The 15,768-nt window shown below is 39.6% G+C and overlaps 1 protein-coding gene across 9 annotated transcripts in view; it reads right to left on the bottom strand.

Annotated features, from left to right (window-relative positions):
- GPR89A (G protein-coupled receptor 89A) overlaps positions 1-11,139 on the bottom strand; it is a 54,097-nt gene extending 42,958 nt beyond the window's left edge. For 4 of the 9 annotated variants that reach the window (XR_013959484.1, XM_080649070.1, XM_080649068.1 and 1 more), the window contains exon 1: positions 10,942-11,139. Coding sequence is in view for 3 of the 9 variants with exons in the window: in XM_080649070.1 (XP_080505196.1) it covers positions 10,942-10,983 (42 nt within the window). In the remaining 6 variants the exon portion in view is untranslated. The remainder of the gene's footprint in view (positions 1-10,941) is intronic. The other 5 variants (XM_080649072.1, XM_080649074.1, XM_080649071.1 and 2 more) reach the window with 4 other exon arrangements.
- Positions 11,140-15,768: the final 4,629 nt, after the last annotated feature.

Raw genomic sequence — 15,768 nt, 5'->3', positions numbered from 1 at the left:
CTGCGGACTGAAGGGTCCCGGGTTTGATTCCGGTCAAGGGCATGTACCTTGGTTGCGGGCACATCCCCAGTGGGAGGTGTGCAGGAGGCAGCTGATCGATGTTTCTCTCTCATCGATGTTTCTAGCTCTCTATCCCTCTCCCTTCCTCTCTGTAAAATATCAATAAAATATATTTTTTTAAAAAAAAGACTTTTACCCAACTAATAAAAAAAAAAAAAGGCAACTGGAGAGTTAAGTCCAAGGTAAATATGAATTCTGATAAAATTATAGAGAATCTAAAAAACAAGCAGAAGGAAAAAAAGCATTTTCAAACAGTTTTGCAAATAAAAGGTGCACAGCTTCTTATTCAAAAAAGAGGGTTAATATTTAAAAAATTGTATAGTCTTGACCTTGGGACTTTGGAACTGGTAAGTCTTATGACTGCATAGAAGGCTCAAAATGTGCACTCCTACATTGAAAATTAGTTCCAGATTAAATAAAAAAGCCAGTTATTAAAGAACTAACTGAAAAAGAACCCTTTCTTGGATCATTTACCATTTTATTCACTTAACAAATATTTCTTAGTGTCTAATATGTGCCAGGAGCAGAATGGTAGACTGCTCTGAAGGAGTTTATAATCTACTGGAGGCCCGGTGGGGTGTGTCCCTCAGCCCAGCCTGCACCCTCTCCAATCTGGGACCCCTGGAGGGATGTTTAGGCCTAAACGGGCAGTCAAACATCCCTCTCACAATCCAGGACTGCTGGCTCCCAACTCCTCGCCTGCCTGCCTGATTGCCCCTAACCACTCCCCTGCCAGCCTGATTGATGCCTAACTGCTCCCCTGCCAGCCTGATTGCCCCTAACTGCCCTCCCTTGCAGGCCTGGTCCCTCCCAACTGCCCTCCCCTGCTGGCCTGGTCCCTCCCAACTGCCCTCCCTTGCTGGCCATCTTGTGGCGGCCATCTTGTGTCCACATGGGGGCAGCCATCTTGTGTGTTGGAGTGATGGTCAATCTGCATATTACTCTTTTATTAGATAGGATAGAGGCCTGGTGCACAGGTGGGATCCTGCTGGTTTGCCCTGAAGGGTGTCCTGGATCAGGGTGGGGGTTCCCTTGGGGCTTCGGGCAGCCTGGGCGAGGGGACTGTGGTGGTTTGCAGGCTGGCCACGCCCACCGGCGACCCAAGTGGAGGCCCTGGGATCTAGGATTTATTTATCTTCTATAATTGAAACTTCGTAGCCTTGAGTGGAGGCCAGGGCAGGCCAGGCTGGGCGGTAAGCTTGGCTTCCTCCATCGCCAGGGGCAACCCAAGCCTCCTGCTCTCTCCAGCTCCGTGGCTGCTGCCATTTTTGTTGGGATTTATTTATCTTCTATAATTGAAACTTTGTAGCCTTGAGCAGAGGCCAGGGCAGGCCTGGGCCGGCCAGGGCGGGAAGCTTCACTTCCTCCATTGCCGGGGAAACCAACCCAAGCCTCCTGCTTGCTCTGTGGCTGCAGCCATCTTGGTTGGGTTAATTTGCATACTTGCTCCTGATTGGCTTGTGGGCATGGCTTGTGGGCATAGCAGAGGTATGGTCAATTTGCATGTTTCTCTTTTATTAGTGTGGATGAAAGAGATACACAAGTAATTACAAAACAATGTGAAAATGTAATGTTACAAGGGAATTTGGTGAAGGGTACTATGGAAATATGTATAGTGACGTCTAGTCTAGTCTGGAAGAGGCTTCTTGGATGTTCATGCTGAAATCTGAAGGAATTAGCCAGGAGAAGGAAGTGGAGGGGTATGGGTGAAAGGTCCAGAAAGAGAGAACAAACTGGAAATCTGAAGGTTAAGGAAGTAGAGGGCTAAGTATAAGGTGAAGTGAAAAATGGTGAGAGCCAAGGCGGGAGAGGTAAGAGCCGTGTTTCCTCATAAGACTCAGCCATGTTAAGAATTTGAACTTTATCCTGTGACGTGGTGAACATCTCTACACCAAGATGTTACCTGAGGCTGACCAGCTTCATTAGTTTATGACCTGTAATTTCAGATTTTCATTCCAAATAAGTCTCTCAGTTCATATAAATCAGGAAAAATGAGGGGCAGGTGTTTCTAATCTCTCTAGACAGGTGCTTTTACTAAGTAACTATTTACTAGGCCTCTACTGTCAGCAACTGAGCTAGATGCTAGGGACTACAGCAGAGAACAAGAAAGAGAATATCCTGGACCTCATGGAGTTTACACTTAACAAAAACACAAACAATAGTGATAGATGCTAAGAAAAAAATAAAACAGGGAAATGAGCCCGCTGTCATGGCTCAGTGGTTGAGCAATGAAGTCTGAACCAGGAGATGACGGTTTGATTCCCAGTCAGGGCACATGCCCCGGTTGTGGGTTCAATCCCCAGTGTGGGGAGTGCAGGAGGCAGTGACCAACGAATCTCTCTCATCAGTGATGCTTCTATCTCTCTCTCCCCCTCTCCCTTCCTCTCTGAAATAAATAAAAATGCATTTAAAAGAATAAAAATAAACAGTGAAATGAGATAGTAGGTGGCTGGAATACAGACTACTTTGATTGGGGTTGGAGAGTCAGGTGAAGCCTTTCCAATGTGACATTTTTACTGATACCTAAATAAAGATGAAGTAGCCACATAAATATTTGGATATAGAACATTACATGCAATGAATTCTTTGGGTCTTTGTTTCTCATTTGTAAAGAACAGGTTTAAGAATTTAATACTGCATGTGAAATGCAATGTGTAAAAGTTAAAGTATTAGATGGCATAAAATATCAGAAAGCCACTTTCTTGGTTCAACTTATCAATCAATTACATTCATGTTAAAAGTCTTAGAGGTGGGGGGGCGGTCAATCAGGGAAAAAGGAGACATATGTAAAACTTTAGACAAAAAAAAAGTCTTAGAGGCTACATACAATGCCAATTTCCTCACTGACATCTTTATTTCTACATTGAGTAAAAAGAGCTATTTAAATATTGTCATTTTTCTTATATCTGACAAAATAGACTTTAAAACAAAAGCTATAACAGACAAAGAAGGTTACTGTGTAATACTAAAGGGATCGATCCAACAAGAGGATATAACCATGGTAAACATATATGCATCCAATATAAGAGCCCCTAATATATTAAAACACACACACACACTCTTAGAGGTCTTTAAGGGACAGATTGATAGCGATACAGTCATAGTAGGGGACTTTAATACCCCATTATCATCACTGGATAGATTTTATAGACAAAAACCCAACAAGGAAACAGTGACATTAATAACACACTAGATCAGATAGATGTAATTGATATTTACAGAACATGTCATCCCAAAGCAGCAGAATATACATTCTTCTTAAGTGCACATGGAACATTCTCAAAGACAGACCACATGTAAGGACACAAAATAAGTTTAAGGAAGTTTGAAATCATATCATCTTCTCAGATCACAATGGTATGAAATTAGAAATCAACTACAATAAGAACTCTCAAAAACATTCAAACACATGGAAGCTAAATATCATGTCGTTAAATAATGAATGGGTTAGCAATGACATAAAGGAGCAAATTAAAAACTTCCTGGAAACAATGAAAATGAACACAAAACAATCCAAAATCTTTGGGATACAGCGAAAGCAGTCCTGAGAAGGAAGTTCATAGCATTACAGGTCTATCTCAAGAAATAAGAAATATTTCCAATAAATTATCTAACACTAGAACTAAAAGCTCAGAGGAAGCAGAAGGAAGAAAATAATAAAGATCAGAGCAGAAATAAATGACCAAGAGATTAAAAAAATAATACAAAAGATCAATGAAATCAAGAACTGGCCCCTGGAAAAGATAAATAAGATTGATGAACCTTTAGTCAGACTCATGAAGAAACAGAGGACCCAAATAAATAAAATCAGAAATGAAAGAGGCGAAGTAACAACAGAAATACAAAGAATTGTAAGAAAATACTGTGAACAACTAAATGCCAAAAATTTAGAAACTTGGGTGAAATGGACAAATTCCTAGAAACATAAAATATTCCAAAACTCAATCAGGAAGAATCATAAAATCCGAATAGACCAATAACAATTAATGTAATTGAAGCAGTAATAAAAAAAAACAATACCCAGCAAACAAAAGTCCTGGACTGGATGGCCTCACAGGGGAGTCTTACCAAACGTTCAAAGAAGAACTAACACCTGTCCTCTTGGACTATTCCAAACAATTCAAGAGGAAGAAAGACTTCCAAGCTCTTTTTACAAGGCCAACATTATTCTAAATCCAAAACCAGATAAAGACACCACAAAGGAAGAAAATTATAGGCCAATATACCTGATGAACATAGATACTAAAATCCTCAAAAAAATTAGCAAATGGGATCCATCAATACATTAAAAAGATCATACACCATGATCAAGTGGGATTTATTCTGAGGATGCAAGGCTGGTACAATATTCACAAATTAATAAAAGTGATACATTACATAAACAAAATGAAGGATAAAAATCACATGATCATATCAATGTATGTAGAAAAGCATTCGACAAAATTCAACACTTGTTTATAAAAATCTCAGCAAAGTGGGAATGCAGGGATCATACCTCAATATAATGAAGGCTATATATTACAAACCTACAGCAAACATCACACTCAATGGGCAAAAACTAAAAGTGTTTCCCTTAAGATCAAGAACAAGATAGGGATGTCCGCTTTCACCACTCTTATTCAACACAGTACTGGAAGTCCCAGCCATAGTGATCAGAGAAGAAGAAGAAGAAATAAAAGGCATCCAAATTGGAAAGAAGGAAGCAAAACTGTCATTGATATTGTACATAGAAAACCCAAAGTCTCCACCAAAAAATACTAGATTTAATAAATGAATTTGGCATAGTAACAGAATACAAAATAAACATCCAAAACATTGATGGCATTTTTATACACCAATAATGAACTCTCAGAAAGGGAAACCAAAAAGACAATCCCATTTACCACTGCAACAACAAAAATATATACCTAGGAATAAACTTAACCAAGGAGGTCAAAGACCTGTACTATAGGGAAACTATAGGACATTGGAAAAATAAGTAGAGGAAGATACAAATAAATGGAAACTGTGTGCATGAATAGCAAGAATTAACATCATTAAAATGTCCATACTACCCAAAGCAATCTATTGATTCAACACAATACCTATTAAAATACCAATGGCCTATTTCACAGATCTAGAACAGTTATTCCAAAAATTTACATGGAACCTAAAAAGACCCCGAATAGCTTCAGCAATCTTGAGAAAGAAGAATAAAGTTGGAGAGATCTCAATACCAGATATTAAAGTGTACTACAAAGCCAGTGTGATCAAAACAGCCTGGTATTGGCACAAGAACAGGTATACAGATCAATGGAAAAGAACAGAGACCCCAGATTATCAACCCACACCATTATGGTCAATTAAGATTTGAGAAAAGAGGCAAGAGTATACAAGGAGTAAAGACAGTGTCTTCAATAAATGGTGTTGGGAAAATCAGACAGGTATATGCAAAAATAAGAAACTAGACCACCCACTTACACCATACACAAGAATAAACTCAAAATGAATAAAAAACTTAAATGTAAGTCACGAAACCATAAAAATTCTAGAAGAAAACATAGGTAGAACAATCTCAGATATCTCATGTAGCAGGATTTTTGACCACATATCTCCTAGGGCAGTGGTCGGCAAACTGCGGCTCACGAGCCGCATGTGGCTCGCGAGCCGCAGTTTGCCGACCACTGTCCTAGGGCAGGAGAAACAAAGGAAAAAATAAACTAATGGGACTACATCAAAGTAAAAAGCTTCTGCACAGCCAAAGAATCAACAAAATGAAAAAGAAAAGTACTATATAGGAGAATATATTTGGCAATGATACATTTGGTAAGGTGTTAATATCCAAAATATATAAAGAATTCATACAACTCAACACCAGGAAGATAAATAATCTAATTAAAAATGGACTTGAATAGACACTTCTCCAAAGAGGACATACAGATGGCCAACAGACATATGAAAAAATGCTTAGCCTCACTAATCATCAGAGAGATGCAAATTAAAACTATAATGAGGTATCACCGCACACCTGCCAAATGGCTACCATCAGTAAATAATAAACAAGCGCTGGTGAGGATGTGGAGAAAAAGGAACCCTAGTGCACTGCTGGTGGGAATGCAGACTGGTGCAGCCACCATGAAAAACAGTGTAGAGTTTCCTCAAAAAATTAAAAATGGAACTGCGTTTGACCCAGTGATCCCACTTCTGGGAATATATCCTAAAATCCTGAAACACCAATCAGAAAGAATATATGCACCCCTATGTTCAGACCAGTGTTATCTACAATAGCGAAGATCTGGAAACAGCCCAAGTGCCCACCAGTAGATGAGTGGATAAAAAAGCTGTGGTACATTTACACAATGGAATATTATGTGCCTATCAAAAAGAAGGATCTTTTATCCTTGAGGTTGTATAAATGGATCTGGAGACTATTATGCTAAGCGGAATAAACCAGTCAGAGAAAGACAAATATGACAGGATCTCACTTATATTGGAATCTATTGAACAAAATAAACCGATGAACAAAATAGTGCAGAGACATGGATGCATGGAACAGACTGACAGATCTCAGATTGGGTGGGGGTGGGGCAGACTGGGAGAGATTAACCAAATAATATATGTGTGTACTGTATATGCATAGCCAATGGACACAGACAATAGTGTGATGAAGGCCTGGGTTCGTGTGAGGGTTGGGTGGATGAGGGAAAAGGAGGGGAAATGGGGGGCATCTGTAATACAGTCAACAATAAAAGAAAATATTATAAACAACTACATGCTAATAAATTGGACAATCTGGATGAAACAGACAAATTCCTTGAAACATACAATGTTCCAAAACTGAATCAGGAAGAATGAGAGAATGTAGACAGTTTGCAACTAGTGTAATTATAGCAGTAATTAGAAAATTTCCAACAGACAGAAGTCCTGGACCAAATGGCTTCACAGGTGAATTTAACCAAACTTTCAGAGAAGCACTAACACGTTATTCTTCTCAAATTATTCAAAAAAATTCAAGAGAAGGGAAGACTCCCACACTCAGTTTACAAGGCAAGCATTATCCTAATTACCAAACCTAATAAAGACACTACAAAAAAAAATTATAGGCCAATATCCTGATAAACATAGATGTTGAAATCCTCAACAAAATGTTAACAAACCAGATCCAGCAATATATTAAAAAGATCATATACCATTATGAAGTGGCATTTATTTGGGGGATGCAAGGTTGGTACAATATCTGCAAATCAATAAATGTAAAACATCACATAAACAAAATGAAAGATTAAAAACCACATGATCATATCAATAGATGCAGAAAAAGCATTTGATAAAATCCAGCATCCATTTATGATAAAAACTCTCAGCAAAGTGGGAATAGAGGGGACATATATGACAAACCTACAGCCAACATCATATTTCATGGGCAAAAACTACAAGCATTTCTCTTAAGATCAGGAACAAGACAGAAGTGTTCACTTTCTTCACTCTTATTCAACATAAGTACTGAAAGTCCTAGCCACTGCAATCAGACAAGAGGAAGAAATAAAAGCCACCCAAATAGAAAGGAAGAAGTAAAACTGTCATTATTTGCAGGTGACACAATACTGTATGTAGGGAACCCTGAAGATTCCACCAAATAAACTACCAGGACTTATAAGTGAATTCAGTATAATAGCAGGGTACAAAATGAATACCCAGAAATCAGTTGCATTTTTATACACCAATAATGAACTATCAGAAAGGCAAATGAAATAAAAAATCCTATTTACAATTACATCAATAAAATAAAATAAAATAAAATAAAATAAAATAAAATAAAATAAAATAAAAGCAAAGCCTGGCCTGGTGGCTCCGTTTGTTGGATCGTCACCCTATACACCAAAAGGCTGCGGGTTCAATTCCCCCGGTCAGGGCGCATACCTACGTTGCGCAGTTGGATGTTTCTAGTTCACATTGATGTTCCTCTCGCTCTTAAAATCAAGAAAAACATATCCCTGGGTGAGGATTAAAACAAACAAACAAAAACCTAAGAATAAATTTAACCTAAGCTGTAAGAGACTTATACTCAGAAAATTGTAAGACATTGTAGAAAGAAATTGAAGAAAATACAAATAAGTGGAAGCATATATCTTGTTCATAGATAGGAAGAATTAACATCATTAAAATGTCCATACTGCCCTAAGCAATCTATAGATTCAATGCAATGCCTATGAAAATACCAATGGTATATTTCACAAAACTAGAACAAATATTCCAAAAATTTATATGGAACCACAAAAGACCCTGAATAACCACAGCAATCTTGAGAAAGAACAAATCTGGAAGAATCCTATTACCTGATATCAAACTATACTACAAGGCCATAGTAATCAAAATAGCATGATACTGGCAGAAAAACAGACATATATAATGGAACAGAATAGAGGCAAGAACATACAATGGGGTAAAGACAATCTATTCAATAAATGGTGCTGGGAAAATTGAACAGATATGTGCAAAAAAATGAAACTAGCCCCATCTTAAACCATACACAAGCATAAACTCAATATGGATAAAAAACTACAATGTAAGACTTGAAGCCGTAAAAATCCTAGAAGAAAACATAGGCAGTAAGATCTCAGACATTTCTGGTAGCGACATTTTTTTTTTATACATTGCCTCGGGCAAAGGAAACAAAAGAAAAACATAAACAAATGGGACAATATCCATTAAAGTTTTTGCACAGCAGAGAAAACCATCAACAAAATGGACAACCCACTGAACGGAAGAATATATTTACCAATGATACATCTGATAAGGGGTTAATATCCAAAATTTATGAGGAACTTGTGAAACTCAACACCAAAAAACAAACAATGCAATTAAAAATGGGCAAAGGAGCTGAATAGACACTTCTCCAAAGAGGACACACAGATGGCCAACACACATACAAAAAGATACTCAACATCACTAATCATCAGAGAAATGGACATTAAAGCCACAATGAGACATCACTCACACCTGTCAGAATGGCTATCCTCAATAAACCCACAAACAATTGCTCTCGATGATTCCCTCCTGCACTGTTGGTGGGAATGCTGATTGGTTGGTGAAGCCACTGTGGAAAGCAGTATGGAGTTAACCCAGTGGTCGGGAAACCGCGTCTCGCGAGCCACATGTGGCTCTTTGGCCCCTTGAGTGTGGCTCTTCCACAAAATACCACGGCCTGGGAGAGTCTGTTTTGAAGAAGTGGCGTTAGAAGTTTAAGTTTAAAATATTTGGCTCTCAAAAGAAATTTCGATCGTTGTACTGTTGATATTTGGTTCTGTTGGCTAATGACTTTGCCGACTACTGAGTTAACCCCCAAAAATTAAAAATGAAACTACCTTATGATTCCACTTCTGGGAATTTATCTGAAGAAGCCTGAAACATTAATTCAAAAGAATATATGCAACCCTATGTTCATTGCAGCGTTATTTACAATAGCCAAGATCTGGAAGTAGCCCAAGTCCATCAGTAGATGAGTGGATAACATAAAACAGCTGTGATACATCTACACAATGGAATAGTACTCGGCTCTAAAAAGAAGGAAGTCTTACCTTTTGCAACAGCAGGGAGGGACGTATACAGCACCGTGCTAAGCAAAATAAGCCAATCACAGAAAGACAAATGCCATACGATCTCACTCATATGTGGAATCGAATGAACAAAATAAACTAACAAGCAAAATAGAAAAAACTCATAGAGAACGAACAGGTTAACAGCTGTCAGAGGGAAGGGGGTCGTTGAAAAAAATGAAGGGATTAGTCCAGAGGTCCTCAAACTTTTTAAACAGGGGGCCAGTTCACTGTCCCTCAGACCGTTGGAGGGCCGGAATATAGTTTAAAAAAAACAACCTATGAACAAATTCCTATGCGCACTGCGGCCTGGGACAAGTCGGCTGCTAAGCAGGACAGCGGTGGGCCGCATGTGGCCCGTGGGCCGTAGTTTGAGGACCCCTGGAAGCAAACAACAACAACAACAAAAACCCCAACGAAACAAACCAAAACACCCTCATAGACACAGACAACAGTATGGTGATTACCAGAGGGAAAGTGGGTGAGGTAAGGTAGACGGGGGTACAGGGGGAAGAAATGGTGATGGAAAGAGGCTCGACTTAGGGTGATGAATACACAATATTCAGATGATATATTATAGAATTGTATACCTGGAACATATATAATTTTATTAACCAATGTCACCCCAATAAATTCAATAAGAGTGTGAAAAAAATAAAAAGTAGTTTAAATTACTGGAAAACGAGGGAGGGGAAGATGTGTGAGCTTCTCCAAATGTTAAGAGTTGGCCAACAATAGTTACTGGGTGCTTGCACTTGAGGGGGGTTCAGCTTTGAACTAGACAGGACCCGAAAAGCACGGCAGCGAAGAGAGGGCGAATGCCGAACTCCTGCACCAAGAAAACCTAGCACTTTGAAGCTCTCTCGAGGGACAGCGGCAAAGGCGTCCCCCCACCCCGGGATTCAGCGTTTGACAACGCACCAGCACAGCCCACGTGTCCCCGGGAGCCGGCTCCGATTGGCCCGCCGCGCACGGCGCCGGAACCACACTTCCCCAATTCATGGGTCAGGGGTGCAGTCAGAAGTTTCGGGGACCGCTCCCTTCTCTCGAGGCACGGGCTCTGCGCGCTGAGGCCACCCGACCCCTTCCAAAACTGGACAACAAAGTGGGGGGAAGGGATAGTGGATGGGGGCTGGGTGGGGTGCGACTGCCGCAGGCCGCCTCCCGACAAGGGCGGACAACCGGACGCAGCAAATCCCAAACCCTCCCCGAGCTCCGCGAACGGTCGAGGCGGTGCAGGCGGCAAGAAGACGACTCTGTGGTCGGAAAAGTGACGCCGGGGTCCCGGGCAGGAGGCGTGGCTCACCTGGGAGGTAATCATGATGCTGGAGTCTATTAGGAAACTCATGGCGATGTGAGGGGAGAGCGCGTGCCTCCATTGCCCATGCCCGAGACCGCAGCAGCTGGGGCTGCCAGCCCCTTACATCTGTGGCCTTCGCCCGGGGCGTCGGCAGGGACTGAGGCCGTTCAGCCTGACGCCATCAAACTGCGCCCCGAGCCAGCCAATCAAGGACGACACCGACTGCTTCTCAGTCCAGGAGTGGGCGGGACGGACGCGGGTTGCCTAGGAGACGAGGGCGGGGCCAGGCAGACACCATTCTGGAGGCGGGGCTTGATTGGAGGTAGCCTGGCTTGGAGAGATAAGATATTGTGGTCTGAAAATCCAGAAGAGGAGGTACTGCAAGGTAGTATTTTCATCTGTGAGGCTGAAGGAGGTGGGGCCTGGCCTAACACCTTATTTTAAGTGGTAATTCCTTTTTGTAATGGTCACAGGGGTCTTAGCTAATAAGATGAAGTTAATAATGATTATTATAATGAGACCATAAGCCAGGCATTGTGTTCTAAATGTTACACCTTATACTTGGCTCCACAAACAACGGCACAAATAAGGTGAGGGAAGAGTGGAAAGGCAGGTGAGATTTTTAGCAAATATAGCTAACCAAGTAAATTTCTGATGTGATAACAACAACAAAACCCTCCATCTCCAGCAAGGGAGTGATAATGTCGTACTAGGTACCCATCAGAATGATGTGTTAATGTACAAACGAAATATGTGCATAGATCAATATGGGTGAAAATCTCTCATGTGCCCTGACTGGGAATCGAACCGTGACCTACTGGCTCATAGGTCAACGCTCAACTACTGAGCAACGCTAGCCAGGCTACAACCTCATTTTGGATATGCTGACCTTGGTGCTCACCTGGCAGGCACTTAGGATGTCCTGTCCTGGACCTTGATTGGTTCAACTAAGTTAGAGTTCACTCTGAATCGAGTGCCTGGCTGTTTTTCAGGCCGGATTCCTGAGGAATGAAGCTTTAAATAGTTATGTATCCCTGTGCAAGCAACTTAACTCTCTGCACCTTATTTTCCTCACCTTAAAAAGAGGGATAAGTAATAGTAGCTTCTTTCATAAAGTTATTACTAGGAATAAATAAGTAATATACTTAAAACTTTAAGAAAACTAAGTGCTTTCTAGTAAGTATGCAATGATTTTACCCATTATTACTATTATGAATTTCAATTCAGAGTTTTCCTTTATTATTAATCAGTTTAAATGTATATTTAAAATTTGTGGTTGCCAATTATTCACATTGAAATAAACAGACTGATAAAAAGAGACATATGCAATACTTTCAACAATAAAGAATTTTAAAAAAAGGAAATAAAAAGACTGGTGATTGTATACCTCCTAAAGTTGGAAAGACTCAGAGGCATTATTTAAAATATATAACATTAAATTTTTTCCCATTTATTAAAACACAGAGGATTCCCTACTAATATGATTCTTATACAGAATTAATTTGATCCATATAATTTGTGAATAAAAGGGAAGAATAATAGAAAATTGAATATATAAATTGAAAGTCACACATAAAAGTAAAAGATGTGCATGCCCTTCCATAAGAACTTTCTGAACTTCTCAACACTTAACTTTGGGTGTCCCACCCTCTGGGCCTGGGCGGGGCTCAAAGCTCTCCCTGCCTCCCCACCGTTTCTTGCTCCAGGACTAACCTCTGCTCAGGACACTACCAGTGGGAATTTTTCCTTATTTTAGAGAAGCCCCCACCTTTATCACTAAGTGTGATTTACCACCATGGCTGCGGTCAGATGGTCACAAAGGAGCCCAATACTGGCGTATTTTTAAAAAATATATATATATTTTTATTGATTTCAGAGAGGAAGGAAGAGGGAGAGAGAGGATCATCAATGATGAGAGAGAATCATTGATCTGCTGCCTCCTGCTCGCCCCACACTGGGGGTCAAGCCCGCAACTCAGACATGTGCCCTGACTGGGAATCAAACCCTGACCTCCTGGTTCTTAGATCGATGCTCAACAACTGAGCCATGCCGGCTGGCTTTTCTGGTGTATTTTTTAAGTCTGGGATATTCATTCTTATTTGTGGTTACTCAGTTCCGCACCCGTACCCAGGCACACATACTATTTCATTTTCCCCAAAATGGGTTCAGTGCGCAACATATTTTGCCATATACTTAGAAATATACCATGAGCATTTTCTCATGCTGAAGATTTTACAACATTTTTATTGACTCCGTGACATCCATCATATGATTACCATGATTTATTTCACTAGTCTGCTTTTTCTGTTTGCTTGGTTGTTACAATAAAATAATACTGTGGTGAAAAATTTAGTTCACAAAAAACAGTCATCCAAGTCTTCAAACTTCTCTGGGCAAGGGGCAGTCATTGTGTCTATGATATAGGAAATATTAACTTAATACTCCATTACATATCCATTAAGTCAGACTTACAAATTGCATTCAGGTCTTTTATGTTTTTGTATTCTATTTATTTGTCAAGCATCGAAGGAGGCTTATTAAAGTCTCTTACTACTACTGTTTTTCTTTTCACATCGCCTTACATTTCTGAGGGCTACATATGGTCCAATTCCTACATTTTCAGTACAAAATGATTCATATGTCTTTGTTGCATGTTATATTTTATATCAATAAAATTAAATATTTTGGTTTGGTTTAATGATTTTTTTCTCTTATTTTGTGTATCTGGTTTTCATCCCCCCTCCTTTTTCTATATTGACTGTATGTTTCTTATTTTTCCCCTTAGTACTTTGGAAGGCATGCATTTTGTTTTAAAATAACCCTTGCAGTTTTTCTAAGTATTAACATGGAGACTAAAATAATATCTTTGTACATTAAGAATACTGGGGCCTTCTACTTTCTCATATTTCTCCTCCCTGACTCCCTCCACCTCACATAGTTCCCAAGTTTATGTTAGTATAACCTGGAGTTTTAAACCTCAATTTAAAAAAATTACAATGTGTTAAGAATTATTTATGACACGTGTATTCTGTTTGTAACTATACATACTATAGTTTTGTTTGATTGATTTTATACTTAATACCTTCAGTATTCATCACCAGCCTTTTTCATATTTTACCTTCTTGAATTCTGTCTTTTTTTTTTTTAATAGTATCTCAATCTAATGTTTAGGTATGTGGATATGCTTATTTTTAAAAATATATGTCTTTATTGATTTTTAGAGAAAGAGGAAAGGAGAGGGATAGATAGAAACATCTATGAGAGAAACATCATTGATCAGCTACCGCCTACATGCCCTCTACTGGGGATCAAGCCCACAATCGCAACCAGGGCATGTGCCCTGACTGGGAATTGAACCAGTGACCTCTTGGTTCATGGGTCGGTGATCAACCACTAAGCCCACACCGGCCGGGCTTGAATTATTTTTTAAAATTATTTCTCCTTTGGTTAAATACATTTTTCTTTAAAGAAGGTTTTGCAGGTATGTTGAGTTTTTGCATAGTTGAGAATGCCTTTCAATTTCCTTCACTTATGAATGAAATACGGCTTATTGTGGAGTTCTTGACTTAAACATTTAATCCTCAGTAGTCTACAGATGTTCTAGTCTTTTCTGAAATGTAATATGTTGTGGAAAAGTGTGAAGCCAGCCTGCTATTTTCTTCCTTTGAGGGTAACTTAATAAACACCCTTCCTAACTCCACATTGGGAGGGATGGCTGTAATAGAGAGCCCTGAAGTTTGGGTTTCTTGTCCTTACCTTGCTTCTCTTTTCCTTTAGAGCTATGACTAATCCCCCGACCAACAGTGGCCTCGGAGAGGGAGGGAAATCTCTAATCCCTAGCCTTTCAGGCCAAATGCACAACCCTCCCCTTAAGTCTCTGAATCCCAGCTGAGTCTAAGGTGTCTTAGTATTGATACTGTGCTGAATGCTAGTAATTATATCACACAGAACAATATGTGATGGTAATGATAGCTAATAGTTACCAAGCGTTTACTCTGTGCTAGGTACTATTCTAGGACTAACTCGAACTCACTAACTCCGTCCCTAACCTGCTTCCATATGGCAGATACCATTGTTCCCTTAACTTTTGGAAACATGTTGAGCACATTGGGACTTGGGATTCCAGGCTCAAGAGAATGAGCTTCAGAAGAGAAAGAAATTAATTCTCTCTTCTTCCTTTTTAAGGCTCGCCTTCCAAATCCTTTTTTTCTGTTTCTCATTTTAGAATCTTTTTCAGGATTTGACATCAGAATAGCCATTCTCTTGAGCGGAATCCTCAACTCCTACTGACAGGATATGATCCTACTCTGTGTTCACAACTGGGCAAAAATGTGAAAGCATAAGTGTCCATTAGCAGTACACAAACCACGGCAGGGGTTGTTTTCTTATATTTTGAAAATTGTAGAATAGTGCCTTTATACTTGCAAATAAAAGCGTAGCTAGATTTTCTTTTTTCCTGGTCCATGGGGAATTTCTTTGAATTCTTAACTCTGCCAGCTCCCTTTCCAACTCAGTTTATCATCTTATTATCGTGTGTTTCATCTCCTGTTTTATAGAGCTCATGTGTTCTTTAAAAATTTTGAGAGCACAAAACAGATTTTAAACTTTTTTTTCTGAAGTAAATATCTTTTGAAATCACACTATTCTTTTACTTTGGTGTCCACTGGTTGTTTTCTTCTCTGAAACCTTTCATAGACTCCAGGCTGTCACAACCTCTTTGTTGTTATTTTCCTTGTCTGTTACTCATAGGTCCCCGTATATGTGTGGGCCCTAACTAGATACAGTAATTAGGTCAACAGGATTTTTAAAAAGTCAAGGAGGGTCTTTGACCAC

Source organism: Plecotus auritus, assembly GCF_963455305.1.
Source record: "Plecotus auritus genome assembly, chromosome: 12".
Lineage (NCBI taxonomy): Eukaryota > Metazoa > Chordata > Mammalia > Chiroptera > Vespertilionidae > Plecotus > Plecotus auritus.
Note: the sequence above shows the minus strand (reverse complement) of the source record. Positions and strands in the feature narration are given on the sequence as shown.